This window comes from Prionailurus viverrinus, chromosome D4, assembly GCF_022837055.1.
Source record: "Prionailurus viverrinus isolate Anna chromosome D4, UM_Priviv_1.0, whole genome shotgun sequence".
Taxonomy (NCBI): domain Eukaryota; kingdom Metazoa; phylum Chordata; class Mammalia; order Carnivora; family Felidae; genus Prionailurus; species Prionailurus viverrinus.
Genome location: NC_062573.1, coordinates 93556334 through 93575230, shown reverse-complemented (window position 1 = coordinate 93575230; position 18897 = coordinate 93556334). Strand labels below are relative to the sequence as shown.

Here is an 18897-nt window from a genome sequence, read left to right as displayed (position 1 = left end):
CAATAGCAAAAAGGGAATTTATTTATTAAAGAAAAATCATCTGTGATTTCCTCTACATAAGTTAGTACTGACTTCACACTTTGGGTCGAAACATGCCTTCTTCCAAGTGACAAGCAGCGCCTGCGGGTCGGGTCAAAGAGCGTTTCCAGAGCCCAGAGGGACACTGTGGAGGGAGGGGACCCCTCCCGGGGCATCCACGCCTGTAAACACTGTTGGAGGCTGGAGATGCGGCCGGCCGTGCACGCTGCCATCACACGAGTGTTGAAGCAGAAGGTCAAAGCCGGAGAAGGGCCCCCGAGCCCCGACGACCCGGGGTGGGGTGCGGAGGGCGGGGTCCGGCGAGCCTCCCCCTCCCCCCCAGCCTGCGGCACTGGCACCGAGGGGTCTCCACGCTCTTCCGCGGCTGGCTGGCAGGCTGGCGGGTAGAAGAGGGCCGTGGCTGGGGCCGCCCCGGCTCCCGGACAGGTGCTGGAGCCGTGCAGGGGAGCGGCCGCACTTGCGCCTACGTGCGGTTCAGGGTCTGGAAGATCCTGGAGATCTGCAGCATGACCGGCCCCGTCTCCGGGTCGTTCATCCACTGGGTGCTGTTCAGTGGGTTTTCCAGCATGTCCTCAAACGCTGCGGGGAGAACACGGCGAGGCCGGCTGAGACACAGCTCTCGGCACGCAGTCAAGTACCACGGACTTGCCTCTCGACCGGCCCTTAAAGCGGGGAGCCGTGAGTACCCGGGTCACCCCTCCCCAACAACCCGCCGGCAATGTCTGATCTGCTCAGCCCATCGGGGCACCCGCGTCTCCAGCCCTGGGCGGGCAGGCGGCGTGCCCGTGTGCTTGCTGGCGCACCGATTCTGGAAAGCAATCTGGCAACGGCTACCCGCGATCTTAAAAATAGTCGCAGCCTATGACTCAGTAATTCCAATTCCAGCCCTATCCTGGCAAAATAATCAGAGGCAGAAAAGACATAAAAACACTGTTGCAAATTTAACGATATCTGATTGGGAAAATGAGAACGTTCAGTGTTCAGGAAATGACTTAAAAAAACCGGACGCGGGGCCACCTGTGCGGCTCAGTCGGTTAAGTGTCCGACTTGACTCTGACTCGGGTCATGACCTCCCGGTTTGTGAGTCTGAGCCCCGGGTCAGGCTCTGTGCTGACAGCCTGGAGCCTGCTTGGGATTCTGTGTCTCCCTCTCTCTCTGCCCCTCCCCTGTTCGCACACGCACTCTCTCTCAAAATAAATATCAACATTTAAACCAGTTTTAAAAGAACAACAAAAAAACCCGAGCGTTAAAAATGTGAGTGAGGGGCGCCTGGGCAGCTCAGCAGGAACCCCACATCCCAGGGTTGTGGTTCGAGCCCCACGTCGGGTGTAGAAACGACTTACAAATAAAATCTGACAGAAGGTGTCTCCCAGCACACGGCTGTCCCCCGCAAACCCTGGCCGTGTGAGCTCACAGGCCGCAGGCGTCACGCACGTCTGGAAAGTGCCGTCCTCCCTCCGGCCTCACCCGTCAGCACACGCGGAAGTGCGGAGCGGCCCCACGCGCACCAGCCTCGGGGAGCGCACTCACCCTGTCTGCTCATGGCGCTTCAGGGCCACACGGGACCGCGGTGTAGCAAGAAAGTGTGACTTAGTCACTTGCTTGTGTGACCTGACAGCCCTCCCAGCCCTTAAAACCACCGGGGGACCCCCTGATGGGCACCCTCCGGAAACCAGTCACGAGTATCAGACAGGGAGCCCAGAAGGACGGCAGCGCGTCCAGGCGAACTCGAGGAAGCACACAGCATGGGGTCAGTGAGGAAGGACCGGCTGCTCCGTGAACGTGCTGGGCACCCCACCCGCCGCCTCCTGGCACCTAGAGCCGTCCTGGGGACAGGGGTAAACGACGCGGGGCCCCAGGGGCTGGCTGGGACAGACGGCAAGGACGGACATCTATCAGAGCGAGGACGGTCTCCTATCAGACCCGCACCTGCCAACGTCCAAAAGAAACACCTGTCCAGAACAGGAGCGCGAACAGGACGTCTGCACGTGCGACGAGAGACGAAGGGGAAGGTGTGGACACAGGATGAGCCCCGACCAAGCCCCAAGGTGGAGGTGACATCAAAGCCGCTGGCAGACGCGGGTGATGGGGGGTGGGGCTCGGGCACAGACACAGGCAAGCTGCCCCCGAGGGGCCCACGGGACGATGAAGGCCCGCTCCTGGGGTGGGTGGGGGAGGGGACCGGAGCACCCGCAGGGCCTAGAATTCCACACTGTTGGTGGTGCCTTTTTCAGTTTATTGATTTGAGAGAGAGAAAGCGAGAATGAGAACGAGTGGGGGAGGGGCAGAGAGAGGGAGAATCCCAAGCAGGTTCTGTGCTGTCGGCACAGAGACCGACGTGGGGCTCGAACTCACGAACTGGGATCACGGCCTGAGCAGAAATCAAGAGTCAGAGGCTTAACCGACCCGGCTACCGGGCGTCCCCAGGCTCTTCCCATCCCATCCTCTGAAGCCAAAAGGATGTGTGGGTCTTAGTTCCGTTACTATTCTGCGAGTCACAAAAACCATACGCGCTTCCGGACGCAGGCTGTTTCACGGTCAGACGGGAGGGCCAGAGAAAGCCCTCGCGACCAGAAAGAGCAGAGGCCAATGTCTCCCGCACACCTGGCCCCGGCCCGCGGGGCGCTGCCCGCGCCCTCCTCAACCTGGACGGGCCACTCTGGTGCCCACAGCTCGTCCAAGTCGTCTGCGCGGGAGGCCGCCACACCACGGCCACAGCCCGGCCGCTGGGCCCCACCGTGACTCAGGCAGGAGCTCCCCGAAGGTGACAGGGACATCGGTGTCACTCGGCGACATCCACGCGGGGTGGCGGGGCCCGCCCCTGGGGAAGCCCACGTACCTAGTAACGTTTTAGGGTTGGTCAGGCCCAGCTGCACCACTGGATTATCCAGGATGGCTTGAAAGAGGGGGCTGTCGGGGTCGATGCCCTTGTCCAGCTCCTCGGGGGAGGGCTTCCGGTCTCCCAGCAGCCACTCGCACTGCGGACGCAAAAGTCACACACACGTTAGTCGCTCCTGAGCCCCCACCGGCAGCGGCTGCCCCCAGGGAGGGGCCCAGGCCGGGGGCTCCGATGTCGGCACGGCCGGCAGATCCCAGCTGTGCCGACAGCATGAAGCCTGCCTGGGACTTCTCGGCAGGACCCGCGCAGGGCGCTGGGAGAACAATGAAGAGAGGCATGGAACCCCCAGGCTGCATCCCTGGAAGTCCCCGCCCCACCACCGCGCCCTCCTCGGGCAGCTGTCGTGGGTCCACAGCCTGGGACCCGTCCCAGGTCTGCTCGGCCAACTAACGACTCACATGCGTGCCAAGGAACGCACGGGGTCGTACAAAGACAGATCCCGGGGCGCCTGGGGGGCCCAGTCAGTTAAGCGTCTGACTCTTGGTTTCTGCTCGGGTCATGATCTCGCAGCTTCGTGGGTTCGTTCCCCACGTCGGGCTCTGGGCTGACAGCATGAAGCCTGCCTGGGATTCTCTCTCTACCTCTCTCTCTGCCCCTCCCCTGCTCTCTCTCTCTCAAAATTAACATGCAAACCTAAAAAAATAAAGAAAGAAAGAAGAAAGAAAGAAAGAAACAGAAAAAAAGAAAAACAAGGCCCAGAACTTTCTCAGTATGCAAAACACGTTACACTGTGACACCATCGACCCTCTCGTCTCCCTCGGAAAGAACGGAGCGCCTGGGACAGGAGCCTGAGGCGCGTGAGGCGGGCGAGGGGAGAGCGTCGCTGGCACGAGGACGCGCGGCGGTACTCACGGCGGCGTTCTGCTGGTTGTTGTTCACTCTGAGGGCGTCTATCACTTCCTTCTCGTCGAAGCCCATCTCCATCAGGGAAATGACGGCCTGAAGGAGAACCCACAGGCCCCTCAGTGCGCGCTCGCTGAGGACCAGGGAGCCGGGCCGTGCGGCCCGGATCCACACCGGGAAGCCTGCTGACCAACGTGCCACGGGCAGGCCACGCCAGCGTCAGACCCTTTTAGGTCTGTCCCCGTGTGTGGCCAGAAAGGCCTCCACCACCACCGTGAGCTCACTGCAGGGGCCCCGGTCCCCAGAACGGAAGGGTGAGGGACAGACCACGAGGGAAGCAAACCCGACTGAGGTGGGGAGAAAAAGATCCTGCTCACTTGCGGGAAACAGAAAGGAGGTTTCTGCACGTTTTATCCTTTAAAAAATGACACTAAAATTAACTTCAAACATCTTACACTTAACAAAACAGAAACTGTAAACGTAAACGTTTGAGAATTCTCAGAGGGAACAACGACCCAACGTTCAACATTCTGGGGATGAGAGATGTACGATTTCAGGACAAAAACCACAGAACACGTTACATCCTTCACTTTACCCTTGACTTTTATTGTGCAATCTCTAAAAGGGTCAACTTTTTAGGGAAAAAAAAAGGTAAAAGATTCATCAAGTTAATTGTCTGGAGATAAAACCACTCTCTTGTGAACTGGGTCCCCGTCTTCTTCCTGGTAGACTTTTCCGTGTTAACCACTCTACCTCGCCACACACCCGGCTGTGGGTGCTGGCGGCCATGCCCAGGCTGGACCGGCCCGACAGGTGTCTCAGAGAGCACCCGGTAGGAGAGGAAGTCAGCCGGGGCGGCAGCCAGAAAGATGCTTCACTGGGGCCAAACGGTGTCCACTGAGCTCACGAGAAAGCATCTGTGCGATGACCCACTTCCTTTCCTTTCCCGAAGCAGCTCCTAACCCCAGGGCTGGCGGGGGTGGGGGTCCCCCGCAAATCCCAGGAGAAGAACGCACCATGTGGTAGTTGTCCCCCGGGTCACATAAAATCACCGGGACCTCCCACTAAATTCAAGCACACGGAGACCTTCCTGTGAACGTCAATAAAAACCTTCCTCTCCTTTCACTCACTCCCAGCTCAGCCTAGAGAAACCACGGCCCAGTCCTTCCGCACGGGGACTCTGGGGTCACGCCCCCAGCCCGCCTGCCAGGGGTCCACGCGCTCACAGGCCCCAAGACCCGGGCTCTGCCTGCCCCACGCACCGCACGCACTGTCCCCCCGCAGCTGGCGTTGGCGTGGGGGGAGGGGAAGAGACCTCGAAAAGTCCGTCTTGGTCTCCAGTCCAAGCCCTGCTCCCTGATCCAGACTTCCTGGGAGCCACGCTAACACTCCCGTCCTTCCAGACTATCCTTTCAAATGGCATGGAACCAGAGGGTGGGAGACGACGATGTCCTGGGTCAGCCTTTTGCAACAATTATCACAGAACGTCTACCACAAAGAGGGGACAGGAAGGCCTGGCACAGGCGTGCGTCTTGGGAGAAGAGCACCTCAGGTGTCACTCAGCGTCACGAGGTTGAGAGGGCAGCAAAGACCACCGGCCGAGCAGTGGTGTGCCCGACGAGGACAACGTGAGACCACCCTCCAGGGAAGTCCGGAGCCCGGAGGAGCACAGAGCACCCTCCAGGAACACGGCCTCCCCTCCCATGGGGCTCAGCCCGGCGCCCAGACCAGGCTCTAGAAACACCACCTACGGGCTCAGCTGTAGCTGAGCTCACAAGAAAGCAGACAGAACAGCAAACTAGCCAGGGAGGGGGCAGGGGCATTAGCAGGGCCTGGGGGTCAGGGTCTAACGTGCACACGCAGACAGGACGTGGGCCTTGGGTCCACGTGAGACGACGAGCTGGAGCTTACACCCGGAACCCTGGAAGGGGTCTGCACCCCCAGAGGGAAGAGGAGCCAGAACAGCACCGGCCCCCGTGCGGGGAGCGGTCGGCCCCCAGAGCCAGGGCTCACACCGTGTGCAGTCGGCGCGAACCGGGCCCCTGGCGGGAGGTGCCGCTCGACCCAGGGAGACAGGTGCAGGATAGGCTAGGGTGGGCATCCCACGAGCCCGCGGGTGAGCCCACACGGACAACACGGCACCCCAAGCCAAGTCAGGAACTCACGGACTCAGAGCCCTAACACCTCGAAATGACCCATCTATAATCTGAAAGAAAACCGCAGTCTTAAAGCACAGAAAACATCCAAGGGGAAATCACAACCCTGGTCAAATAACCGAACAGTGGAGAACAGGGAGCCACAAAAGCACCCAGGAGGAGGCGACAGTGGAGGGCAGCCACACCAGACACGAACGTCAGCCGGCCAAGTGCAGCGCGAGATGGCCCAGGCCCCGGGTCCTGACATCCCGCAGACACCACGACCAGGTGGTCAGAGCCTGACCGCCTCCCCGTCCACAGACAGTCCTGCGGCGCCCCAGCCTCTGGTCTCCGGGCAGCGTCCCCGCCAAAGCCCACGGCTCACTCACGGCGGGAACGTGGACGGGACCGTCGTGAGTTTTCAGGTGACAAATGAATATTTGGAGGAATATCTGGAGGAAAAACAGCCACCTGGATTCACGTGAGGACAAGTGAAAACCGAACCTGGGCCTGACAATAAGCCCCTCACCAGGTCCAGCTTCCTCCACACGGCGCAGCCCCACGTGGACAAACGCCAACCCTGCCGGGCGGTGTCCAGGCCCCGGAGCACGTACCCGAGCATCGGCCCGGAACTCCCTTTTCCTCCGGATCTTCTTGAAGATCTCCGTTAGCTCATCTCTGGGCTCCTCGTCTCCAGTGCTAGTCCCGGCCGCCTCGGAGGCAGCCTCAGGGGCAGCCTCAGCCCCTCCCGGAGAGGCCTGGCCCGGAAGAGGCGTGTCGATGGTCGGGTCTTCTGCGTGTTCGATCAACCACTCCATGGCCTGAGGCACCGACATGCTGAAAGGTGACAAGAGACTTTCCAGATGGCCCAGGCCAATCATTGAGGGCCTCCCACCTCCTTCACGTCCCACGGAAGGTTCTCTGGCTTTAGTGACTTCTCCGGCAGGAGCTGGGGACCCCTTGGGAGAGGCCGTGGCCCTGGCCCCGAAACCCCCTAAGACCCCGGCCACAGCACAGGGGCCCATTCACTAAGCAAGGGCCGTAAGCTCATGAAGAACGTGAGACTTTTAGGTCCAAGGCCAAGAGCAGAGCCCCCCCCGACCGTCCTCTGGCTGTCGAGGCACTCGTTTCAGAGCTGAGTGTGGACGCAAAGGCAAGTGGCTGCGGCGGGGCAGGCGTAGGAGGCCGCTTAAGAGGACACGGCTCCGGGCCGCCACGTCCCTGCCATAGGCAGGCTTCCACGCGGCGCTGGCAACGACGGCCCGGGAGGACCCGGCCACCCTGGCCCGTCCCCAGCGAGGGCGAGGCCACATCACACTGTCCTGAGACAATGGAGGTGCCCCACTAGCTTACCTCGGGGATGTGCGTGCAGGATTTCTCTTTAAAAGCTCACATCTATCAGAAGCGGTTCAATCAGAGAGTTTGGGACGGAGGACGTCACCCCAGGGGAACCCACAGCATGGGCAGCAAGGGGAGGAGGTGGCCCACACATACTGGTTCAGCCGCAGGGCCTTGGCGGCCCTGCTCTCCGGGAAGCCCATCTCCGTGAGCTGCCGCAGGGCTGCCTCGTCCACTCGCCCGTCCTCCTCTTCGTCCAGCATCGCTGTGGGCGAGAGACGGGGCGACCCGTGAGGGCCGGGCCAGCGCGAGGGGCCCGGGGTCCCAGGTGCGTGCCAACCCCCCGAATCCTCAGCAAATCCACACGGTGCCTCGGCCGGCACCCGTGTGGACAGGAGCCCGCGTCAACTGGAAGCACAAACATAAGGCATTCTTCGTCCCCCCGTGTGACCCCGGGGCCGTGGCCAGCGAACGGGCGCCGCGGGGCCCACGGCGGGTCCAAGCGCAGGATCGCGGCCAACCCGGGCTTGCTCGTACCGTTCGCCTTCTTGAACAGCTCGACCGCATCCGGGTTCAGCGCTAACAACTTCTGTGCCACCTCGATGAGAGACACCAGGATCTTCCGGAGTTCCGTCTGGAACTGCAGGAAAGGAGAAAAAGGCTCTTAACTGCCTCACGTGCCCGAGACCCGCCTGGAGGTGTAACCGCGCTCCTGGGCCCTAGACCCCACATCCCAGTCCCAACTATGCTGCTGCCGCTTCCGCAACACCAGAGGCGGGGGAGACCGGACTGGCAGGAAGGACTGTGTGCCGGGCAGGGAGGCGTCGGACGGGCGACACCGCTCAGCCCCTGGGACGGGAGGGGAAGAGAACAGCCTGACCCGCCGGGCCCCCCGCACAGGCCTTGGGCTCTCACCAGGAAGAAGGCTGCTGGGAACTCGATCAGAACCCTCTGCGGGTGGGCCCCCGGTCCCACGGGCGACACAGGGGCCGGCCACCGCTCGTTGCCACGACGGGCCTCCGACGCCGCAGGAAGGACACGCACGGGGCAAACCGCGTGCGGGCCGGGGCAGGCGCGCAGAGTGCGATGGCACACTCTGCTGCTGAGGTGAGCAGGGCCGTCCGTGGTGGCACTCTCGGAGCGGGCGGCCACGCGGTCCCAGTCCGCGGGGCACGCTGCACCCTGCTGGGACCGCTCCATGGGACACCGGACACACCCTGCTTTTCTAGCTCAGGACTTTGCATCCAAAATTACTAAGGGTCCAGATTTCTCTCTACCAGTTTTTACCAAACTTCGGGCAAAACTCTAGCATTTTCCAGTAGCATCTACCTTTGCGGTCCCACTTTCCAATGTCTTCTTAACCTTTTTATTTTGAAATCGTTTAAGGTCTACGGAGAAGCTGCAAAAACGCACACAGAACTCCTGTTTGTCCTTCCCCCCACTTCCCCAAGCACGGCCCCCACACAGGCGTGAGGAGCACGTGGCGTGGCCCATGGCGGGCACTCACGTCTCTGATGTTGGTCTGGACCTCGGCCCGGTCCATGTTGTAGGAGGGCAGGTTGGCGGTGGCCCGGAAAATAGCTTCTCTATCCGGGGCTTTCTCTTCCTGTTTTTTCTACACAGAAAAGTAATCAGAAAGTCTGAAACGAATAGGGCGCCTGGGGGGCTCAGTCGGTTAAGCCTCAACCCCTGGTTTTGGCTCAGGTCAGGATCTCGCGGTCCGTGACTTCAAGCCCCGCGTCAGGCTCTACGCGGACCGTGAGGAGCCTGCTTGGGATTGTCTCCCTCTCTCTCTGCCCCTCCCCCACACGTGCGCATGTTCTCCCTCTCAAAAATGAACAAACGTTAAAAAGAAAAAGGAAGTCCAAAATGAACACGAGAGCAAGAAAAGGCAAGGCCGCATCAGCCGGAACACGGGCTCCCGCGGGGAGAGCGCCTTTCCCGAGGGGGCGGGCGCCGCTCTCGCCTCGGCAGAGGGTCCCTGCGGGTTCTGTGCGCGTCCTCGGGGACAGAAGACGTGATGCTCTCGGGGACACGATTCCGGCCTGTCATAACCAGAGGGCGGCAGGGCAGGAGGGAAGGCAGACACGGTGTCTTGTGGCCACAGGGAGGCCGTGGCTGTGCCGGGGCGCCCGACACAACAGCACATCCGCACCAGATGGCAGCGACTCCAACACAGAGAACCAGAGCGACAGAGACTGTTCCTCCGAGACAGAAAACAGACGGGGGTCAGCCGAGCACGCGGGGCAGGAATCCAGCCGGAAACCAGGCCAGGCCGACGCCAGGGCTGGAGGGAAGCGCCCAGGTTGGGAGTGAGCGGCCGAGGCCAAGGACAGTGGCCCTCTACCACCCTGCTCGGCCAGCAACCGCCTCGGAGTGGGCAGACCCGGGGAGCCCCGGAGCCAGGCAGCCCGGGCTCAGCAGCCGGAAAAGGGGGCCCCGTCCTAACCCTGGACGAGACCCGGTCGCTGCGCTACTCGGCTTCAAGGACCCCCGGCAGGAGACACACCCCCGTGGAAGGAGGGAACAGGGCCGAGTCTGTGCCCCACAGGCGCGACCGTGGGCACAGAGAGCAGCCGGTGAGCCCCTGGTGCCTCTTGGAGAGACGGCAGCCGAGGAGGCCCCGGGGTGTGAGGAAAGCCTCCAACACGAGGGACAGAGACCCGGATGAGAGCGGGGAAGTAAGGGAGTGTGAAGGAGACGACAAGAGGAAAAGGATTTCACGCCAGAAAACCCTTGGAGATGGGGGCGCAGCAGGAGGCCATCACCGTCGGAGGAGACACCGCTGGGAAACGCAAAAGATCACCACCAGATAAACAGGCCATAGCAGTCAGGGAAAGATGTCCAGGAAACCGCCAACACCCAACCAACAGGAACTCCGGGAAGAGGGAGAGAAAACGAGGGGAGGGCACTGTCCAAGAACAATCCAGAAAAACTTCTGGAACGAAACCCCACGAATCTCTGACTCTATGTGCCGGGGGCGGGATCTGCATCAACGCAGATCACGAACTTCCAAAGCCCTCAAGAGCCTTGGGGGGTTGGGGGGGGGGGGGTGCTAGAAGACCCCAGGGGGAGGGGAGGGGAGGGGAGAGGAAGCAGAGCAGGGACAGGGGACAAGTCAGGACCGACCAGCCGCGGCCGGCCACATGGAAACCCCGGACGCTGGGCCCAGCACCTTCATCGCGCAGTGCACGCACACAGGTGGTGCTCACCAAAGCCACCGAACGCTGGAGGGCAAAGCCGCAAGACTCTTTTCCCTTCCCAGATGCTAAGGGAAGCCAGGCTCCACCAGACAAGTCAGCTGGAAGATATCTGATTCTGCAGGTGGACTCCGAATCGGGCCCTAAGATCACACTCCTGCAACCACACCTGCACAGTCCCAGGGGCTGTGAGTAGGATGCATTTTGTTGTGGGATAAGGTCAGGCTATGGCACAGTCAACTTTAAAGGAAACGCCCCCCGCCTTGGTGGGCCTGACCTAATCAGGCAATCCCTTCAAAAGCAAAGTGCTCTTTCTGGCCAGAGGGAGAGTCGACGCGTGAGAAATTCTGTCACTGGCCCTGAAGATGCAGGGGACCGTGAGGCAAGGAATGCGGCGGCCCTGACTGACCGAGCAAGAAAACAGGACCCCGGCCTGTTAGCGGTAGGAACCCACAACCACCAGAACGCACCCAAAGCGGACCCTTCCCCAGAGCCTCCAAAGAGGAACGCACACCGGCCGCACCTTGATTTAGACCTGAGAGCCTAAGGCAGGGCCCAGCTGAGCCCACCCAGACCGCTGACCCACAGACCTGTGAGCTGTGTGCTGTCTCAAGCCGTTGTCTGTGGTTATGAGGCAGGCGGCAGCAAAGAGCGTACGGATATACAAGATTCAGAAGCTCGGACACAGGGGGCGAGATGGGAAAGCCTAGAAGCCACTGAGGCAGAGGGACGCGGCTGGAAGGAGCTGGAGGGACGCTTCCAGGACAGCAGGAGCTGGCAGATGGCCTCACACATGTGACCCTGTTTTCAGAGAGATTTACTAATCCCGGCAAAGAATTTGAAAAACTTAGCAATAACCCTACAGAAAACAAAAGAAGTAGGGGCGCCTGGGTGGCTCAGTCAGTTAAGCATCATCCTGCTTCGGCTCAGGTCATGATCTCAGTTTGTGAGTTCGAGCCCCACGTGGGGCTCTGTGCTGACAGCTCGGAGCCTGGATCCTGCTTCAGATTCTGTGTCTTGCTCTCTCTCTGCCCCTCCCCTGCTTGCACTCTCTCTCTCAAAAATAAATAAGTGTTAAAAAAAAAAAAGGAAAAGAAAAGAAAAGAAAAGAAAAAAGAAAAAAGAAAAGGAGGAGGCAATTGTGGGCTCCAGGAGAAAGTTGTATAAAAAAGGATAGTCTTGGGGCGCCTGGGTGGCACAGTCGGTTGAGCGTCCGACTTCAGCCAGGTCACGATCTCGCGGTCCGTGAGCTCGAGCCCCGCGTCGGGCTCTGGGCTGATGGCTCGGAGCCTGGAGCCTGTTTCCGATTCTGTGTCTCCCTCTCTCTCTGCCCCTCCCCCGTTCATGCTCTGTCTCTCTCTGTCCCAAAAATAAATAAACGTTGAAAAAAAAAAAAAAAGGATAGTCTTAGGGATGCCTGGGTGGCTCAGTTGGTTAAGCATCTGACTTCAGCTCAGGTCATGATCTCACGGTCTGTGGGTTCAAGCCCCACATCGGGCTCTGTGCTGACAGCTCAGAGCCTGGAGCCTGCTTCGAGTTCTGTCTCTCTCTCTCTCTCTCTCTCTCTCTCTCTCTCAAAAACAAACATTTATAAAAAAAAAAGGATAATCTCAGCACCCTTCAACTCCTAACAGAAAACAACATGCATACACTAATCCTAACGGAAATCCTGAAATCTTCAACCAGCGTGGAAACAACCAGGGCTATGATCTAACACACCAAACACCAAGAAGCCGAAGAACCTACAGCTGATATTCTAAGAAATAATAAATTATGCGTGCTGTTTATCCATCAGGAAGAGAATCGCTGAAGGAAGAGCGAAATGAGCTAAAGATGTTGCCTTTAGGGTGTGTGACTCCCGTGGGAGAGGGAGATGCTGATTTCTATTGAGAGACCGGTAGCATTATTTGCCTTCGGAAACGCATGTTACTTTCACTTAAAATTAATAACAATTCACAGAAACAAGCATTAACGTCTTACGATGTTTTGTTTTGCAAACGTGCGCAGACAAGGTGAACTGCCGCGTGAGGTCCGCAGCTGCAAGTTACCCAGAGCCGCCGTGGCGGTGGGAACCCCATCGTCTACACTGGTTACCAAGGGCTCGCACTGTAACCGGAGAACCGCGTTCCGCCCAGGCAGTTCTCAGGGACAGGCAGGGGCGGGCCCGGTTCTGTCTCCCGGAGATGGGGGGGGAGCGGCTGGCCCATCTCCATGCCAGTGCCGTGGCCAGGTGTGGCCACAGATAAGCCCCCAGGCACTCCCCCCGTGCCGCCTGTCCCAGAGGAGACCCTGAGATAGCTCACTGCTCAGAGGCCCACGGCCCACGGAGCCTGGCCTGCTTTCTTGGGGGTGAACGCCCTCCCTAGCATTTCGGAGCATGAGTAAGAAACTCCGTCCCCAAGATAAGTGAGGAAAAGTTGTGAAATTAGTACGGCAGCCCCTTTCCAACAGCAGCGTTTCGCACCCGGGCGCAGGTGTGGAAGGCCCCCCGCTTCTCCAGGAACTTCCCGAGCACGAGCCTGCGCTCCTGGCATGGGGGCCCAAGTGTGTGCCCGCCACCCCTTCCCCGTGCTCCGGGTGCCACCCAGGAGAGGAAGGAGGGCGCTCCCGGAGATCGGGGCGGACGGGTGGCCCGGGGGGCGGAGTGCCAGCCACGCGGCCAGCGACCAGGAGAGGCTCCGCCACGACAGAGAAGCCCCGTGACTGTGACCGTGGACGCGCTGGGTCTGCGAGCGGCCGGCATCCAGAACCGTGTCAGGCCGCGGGCTTCAGCGGGGGGGCCTCCTGCTGACAAAGGCGTCCGATTCCCAACTCTGAGACTCACCTTTTCTTCTGCGGACACGTCGGCCATCTTGGGCAGCGGACTCGGGGCACGCTTTTTTATCAACAGTAAGACATCTGGAAAGGAAACACGTCTATCAAGCCGGTTACCTCCCTTATGCGTGAAATGGCAGAACGGGCGCCAGAGGACGCGAGGACACAGGAGCAGGGGTGCCCTCTGGGTGCCCCCCCAAGCCGAGTGCTCACATGAGCCCCTTCGCGCCCCCCACCCCCGTGCACGTGCGGGTCCCCTGGCCCGGCGGGACCCCGGCTGGGGGTCACACACAGCACGGCCCCGACAACTGTGCCAAGAACGGGTGGAAACCTCACAAAACGCTCCCGTTTCAACGGGCTCCGCTCTCGGAGGCTGCGGGGCCGGTCTCCACCCTCAGAGCTAAACCCGGGGTGTGCCGGGGGGGGGAGGGGGGCCGCGGGCCGCGAGGCTGGCAGCTCCCGCCTGGTCCCCAGCCCGACCCCCACGCTCCACGGAGGTCTGGGAACAGTACTTCCGAAACGGATTATTTAAGAGAATCCCAGAATTAAAACCACCCTTTGAATGACATCTAGAAAACCAAAGGTTTCTCCCCACACGCTTCGGACGCAAAGCCTAAGCGACGGGACGGACGTGTCTGTAGCAGGAGTGTCATCCCAGGACACCGGCGCCCTGGGGTCCGGCCGCACGATACAGCCGGGAGCAGCCCTGCAGACCCTGGGTTTGCTCAGAAACAGAATTAGAAATGAGGTTGACAGCTGGTTTCTCAGATGGATGCTGCCCGTTCCATTTCGGTCTGTGCTGTTTGTCACAAACGTCCCACAATGCGTACTTTGTTGTACCAAAGGGAAAATAAAATCCTTTCAGTGGACCCAGTGTTCTCGGCCGGTCCCAGCCTGGAACGCAGACGCGGACGTCGAGGGTGCCTTTGCCTCTCAGGTCCCCCGTTCCCACGGGTGCCGCGGCTCCGCCCGCTGCCCCGTGAGGCCCCTACCTTGGTCTTGGATGTTCTCTTCCAAGATTGTTTTGGCATCACTCAGCACCCTCTCCGAAGCAGCGTGTATTAATTTGTGATGGGTCACACTTTTGGGGTCTTCTAAGCTCCCGTGAGCACACTGGGGGGAAGAATCATATATTTCAAGATAGCAAATAAATAAATCGTAATGGTAACGATACAGGACCTGACCCTCAAACCACAGCAGGAATGTACTGGCTACTAGCTAAAAAGTCAGAGCGCAGACCAAGTCAAAGAATTCTCATCAATGGCGGAAGCCAAACAAAAGGCCACAACATCTGATCCCTAGGGCAGCAATCTGTCCACCAACCCAGTAAGTACTCCTGAAATAGGTTCACGGCTTGACATAAAATACCCTGCTGGCAATTAGTGGCAACCTGAATCGCTTCCCTAGTCTGCAAAGATCTGGAGCAACATTTTAAAATGAAAATAGCAGGTCCACCGTTACCTGAAAACCTAAAAACCTAAGTATGATTTGTGTACTTTTTCTTTCTTCCAGACGCACGGAAGGGGCTGGGAGACGGTGAAGAGAGAAGGCGAGTCCGCAGACAGTAGAAACAGGGCCCTGGCCACTGAAAAGCCCGCGAAACCCCGAGAGGAGAACAACCAGCCTTCACTCGGCCCTTGGCTTGCGCTCAGCACGGGACCACCGCACAGATCCCGAAGCAAGCTGCCGGTGCCCCGGGTGGGGCCCCTCCTGGGCGGCCAAAGGGGACTGGCCGACTGGCACGCAGTTGTGACTCACTGGCCAGGGCCCCAGGCGCCCCAGAACGTGGCACCGGGGCAGGGGTGGGGGGACACTGAAGTCCAGGCAGGAGAAGGTCGTGGCAACAGCCGGAACACTCTGGCTTCAGGGGGGCTGTTGTGCACTCACGTCGACGGGCAAGGATGAAGGGGGCAAAGAGGGGCCCAGCCCACAGCAAGATGCGCTCCTGCATCTATGAGAGCAGATGCCACCCTCCCCCCACTTGCCTTGAATTCGACTCTGGCTCCGCTCCCAGAAATACCGGGTGTGCTCCTTCTAACTCTGAAATTCGCAGGCTCGCTGATCTGACAAGTTCAGAATACAGTGTATGAAACACAATTCTCCAAAACAACCCTCATGTGGTCCCTGAGAAGACCGTACTGTGCAACCTGTCCACGGCGTGCCAGGAGCACAACACAAGCGTGAGTCATCCGCACACACCGTGACTTCATCCTGCTCCTTTGTTCTCGGCACAGACGCTCCGAGCGAGCGAAGATTCGGCAGCAGGACGGCCCCAGCGGAGCCCATCACGGGAGCCGGGCGCTGACACCCGCTGAAGCTGCTTCCTCCCCAGAAGGGTGAAGAGGCCGTTCCTCCTACACGTGACGTGACCTCCTGGGTCATCCCAAGACACACCGTCATGTGATCTCATAGCCATATTAACAGGTACCATGCCACGCAGTGACAATTTCACAAGAGACCCCAACTGATGCGGAAAGAAAAGAAAAGCTACAGAGCTCATCAGGTTCTTTAAGAGTTATGGTAAGAACGCTCCTCATTAATAAAGCAACACGCTCCCACGAGTACCACTGGGAGGGGAGAAACCCACAGCGTCCCCTTCGAGGAGGAAGGGAAACATTGCGCCAGGGGAAGATTGGGAAGGAGAAACAGAAGCCCGGGCGGGCTGAGCCTCACTGCCTGCTGCAGTACGACACTCAGGCGATGGTTTCCCGGGTGACGTTCAAGTACACAACGTGAGAACACTCGTCGCCAACTACTGCATTCTGACCGGCTCGAGAGACGGCGCGTCCTGCCTACAGAACAGGACGGGCACGGAGGGGGGAATACTTCCCGACCACTCAGCTCTCGAGTCCCGTGATTTACGTGGCTCCCCCACCCCTGGAGAGACTGCAGAGCGGAACAAAATCTCAATTTAAAGAAGGAGGGTGCCAGAAAAATCCCCAACGACACACCTGAATCCCGACTAGAATAATAAATATCAGGAACATGGTAATTAGCATCTTATTCAAATTGGCTGCCTAATGAACCCCAAGAGCTCCTGAAATTCATTAGCAAGCAACTGCGGATCGGTCCAACAGTTCTCACTTCCGGTTCCCCTTCATAAACTAATATTATGATAGCTATGTAAATTAGTGAGTTAAGTCAAATGCCACCCCGATTTACCCACCGACTTCTCCCTGCCTGACTCAGCAGGTGTCGCTCCAAGTCCGGGCAGTTCTGAATTGACAGTCCATTAACCCACAGGTTTGTTCTGGGCACAGAGAGCCTGGGTCTGGACATGTGAACACAGACCCAGCCCTCGAGGAGCTCCTGTCCTGGGTGGGCTGGGGGGAGGGAGGGGGAACAGCAAGTCGGGGAGGGTTTTGGCTTTTGTTTTAAACGTACAGGACTCGGGGCACCTGGGTGACTCAGCCAGTTGAGCGTCCGACTCCGGCTCAGGTCACGATCTCGCGGTTCGTGAGTTCGAGCCCGGCGTCGGGCTCTGCGCTGACAGCTCAGAGCCTGGAGCTCTTTCGGATTCTGTCTCTCCCTCTCCCTCTGCCCCTCCCCCACTCATACTCCGTCTCTCCCCGCCTCTCAAAAATGAATAACAAACGTTAAAAAAAAATTTTTTTTAAATAAATGTACACGACTCGACAAGCAACAGGGCCTGGTTCTAACAGCCTGCACGCTCGCGGAGCCCCCAGCCTACTAGCCTGCTGTCCGGGGGGGGTTTCTAGATGGCGAAAACACCCGACTGGCCCCCTCCTGGATGTGAGGCCAGGACCGCATCGTAACTGACATCCAGCATGTTCCAGAAAGGGATGTGCTCTGGAAACCAGAATGCCTGCCTGCCTTGGCCAGTCACAAAACAGCTCCACAGACCCTCACTCCCAAGTGACTCAAAAGTATCTTCGTGCGTAGTTCCCACAGTAACTGGAAGTTCGTCCTTGGAGAGGACGCTCGCCACAGTACAAGCGTGTAATTTACTACATGGAATCCGCACCAGAAGACGAACCTAAACCCTGACAAGAAAACACCGCACGGGCCAAGGGCAGCGGGAGTCAGGTGTCCCAGCCTGCCCGAGTGGAGGAGTTTACAGAGACACGGCCAGCAAGAACTACTTCCAAAAATTAGCAAACTAAGGAGCCAACTATACAGGGGTATTTCACATGAACTGACCGTTAAAAAGTGGCTTTTTCAGCGAGGAGACTCTTCTCCTAGACCCACCCGCCGAATGGATGCAAAGGCCACGGCAAAGCAGGGGCTCGGGGACGAGTCTGGTGGCAGCGGCCCCATTTCAGGGACTCCAGCTCAGAGGCTCAAGTGGGCCAGGGCCAGACCCCATGCCAGCCAGCGGGAAACAGCTCCAGGTCGCCCGCCCCGCAGGGAAGGGAAGCCACTTCTCCACGGCGGGTCCCTCTTCCTCGGCCCCGGCTAAAAACCAAGAGCCTCACCCCAAGCGCAAAGCGAGCACAAATGATGGAAAACCACGAGGCCCGGCTCCGCGCGGCGACTTCACCTTTCCTGCCTCAGTTTCCCGGCCTGCCCCGAGCTCCTCGGGCTGCGGCAGGAGTTGATCGTGAAGCGCTCGGCCCGGAGCCCGGGCCGGGGAGGGCGTCGGGAAGGTGTAGGGGCTGGGGGGTCGGGAAGGGGGCGGCCGCGGCCCGGACTTACGTGCTTGAGGCAGCGCTCCTTGAGCTTCTCCACCGAGGTGTCCTCGGTCGCCTCCTCCAGCCACTCGGCGCCGTCGGACGCGCAGATGTGCAGCCGCAGCACCTTGCCCGCGAAAATCTTCTCCTCCTGCACGAACATCGCGCCGCCGCCGCCGCCCGGCCTGCGCCCGCCGCCCGGGCCGTGAAGGTCACCGGGGCGGGGCTAGGCCGCCCGCGCGCTCCCTCGCCGGCCGCCGCCGCCCCGCCCCGGCTCCCCCTCGGCCGGCCGCCCGTCACTCGCCGCGGGCCGAGCGGTCGCCTCGCTCCCGCCGCCGGGCCGCCGGGGGCGCGCTGTCCCCGCCGCGCCGGAAGTGCGTCACAGCGCGCGCCCGGAGCCTACCGGGAGATGTGGTTCTCCCGTAGCCCCGGCGCGCCTGGCGCCGCGCAGGAAGTGCGTCAGAGGGAGCGCCCGGGCATGCCGGGAGATGTAGTTCTCTTGCTGCCGCCTCCGTCCCACCACAGCTTCCTTGCACTTCGCAGCTCCCGGCCGCAGGCACGCGGGACGGTCGAGTTTGGTGATCAGTTCTGAGATGCGCTCTGGGTGAAAAGTACACAGCAGGTCTCCGAGAGTCCGCAGGGAAAAGGAATGAAAAATACTCCCTGTTGTCTTTGTATCGACTATAAGTTATTGATTATAGACTGTTATATGAAATAACAGTCTAGGTGTATCGGGTAATGTAAGGTATGTTGAAATTGATGTCTCCTGTTTCTCTTAAAGCGGAGCCTACCCACAGTTTTAATTGCACATGTGGCAGCTGTTGTGTTTTTCTGGACTGCACTGCTCTGGGTCAACTTCTCAGAGTGTGGTCCGCAGCCAGGCAGCTGCAGCCCGGGTTCCCGGCCTCCCCCGAACCTTCCGCGTCAGACAACCCTGAGCGGCCTCCACTAGGGGGCAGAGCCGCAGGCGGACACTTGTAGCAACTGTCCTCCCCACC

At 59.8% G+C, this 18897-nt stretch overlaps 1 protein-coding gene across 3 annotated transcripts; it reads right to left on the bottom strand.

Annotated features, from left to right (window-relative positions):
- Positions 1-8: 8 nt before the first annotated feature.
- On the bottom strand, positions 9-18171 carry UBAC1 (UBA domain containing 1). Of its 3 annotated transcripts, XM_047830666.1 has the most exons (11): positions 17925-18171; positions 14261-14381; positions 13279-13352; positions 8762-8869; positions 7792-7894; positions 7411-7519; positions 7270-7311; positions 6531-6753; positions 3791-3877; positions 2879-3017; positions 9-618 (listed from the first exon to the last, which is right to left on the bottom strand). In XM_047830666.1, the coding sequence occupies exons 1-11, from the start codon at positions 18060-18062 to the stop codon at positions 503-505; spliced, it is 1260 nt and encodes a 419-aa protein (XP_047686622.1). In that variant the 5' UTR covers positions 18063-18171; the 3' UTR covers positions 9-502. The 3 variants fall into 3 exon arrangements, with proteins under 3 accessions (XP_047686622.1, XP_047686623.1, XP_047686624.1); XM_047830667.1 differs by lacking the exon at positions 7270-7311 and having other exon boundaries at positions 17925-18167; XM_047830668.1 differs by lacking the exons at positions 8762-8869; positions 13279-13352; positions 14261-14381; positions 17925-18171 and adding an exon at positions 8170-8755.
- Between the last annotated feature and the right edge of the window lie 726 nt (positions 18172-18897).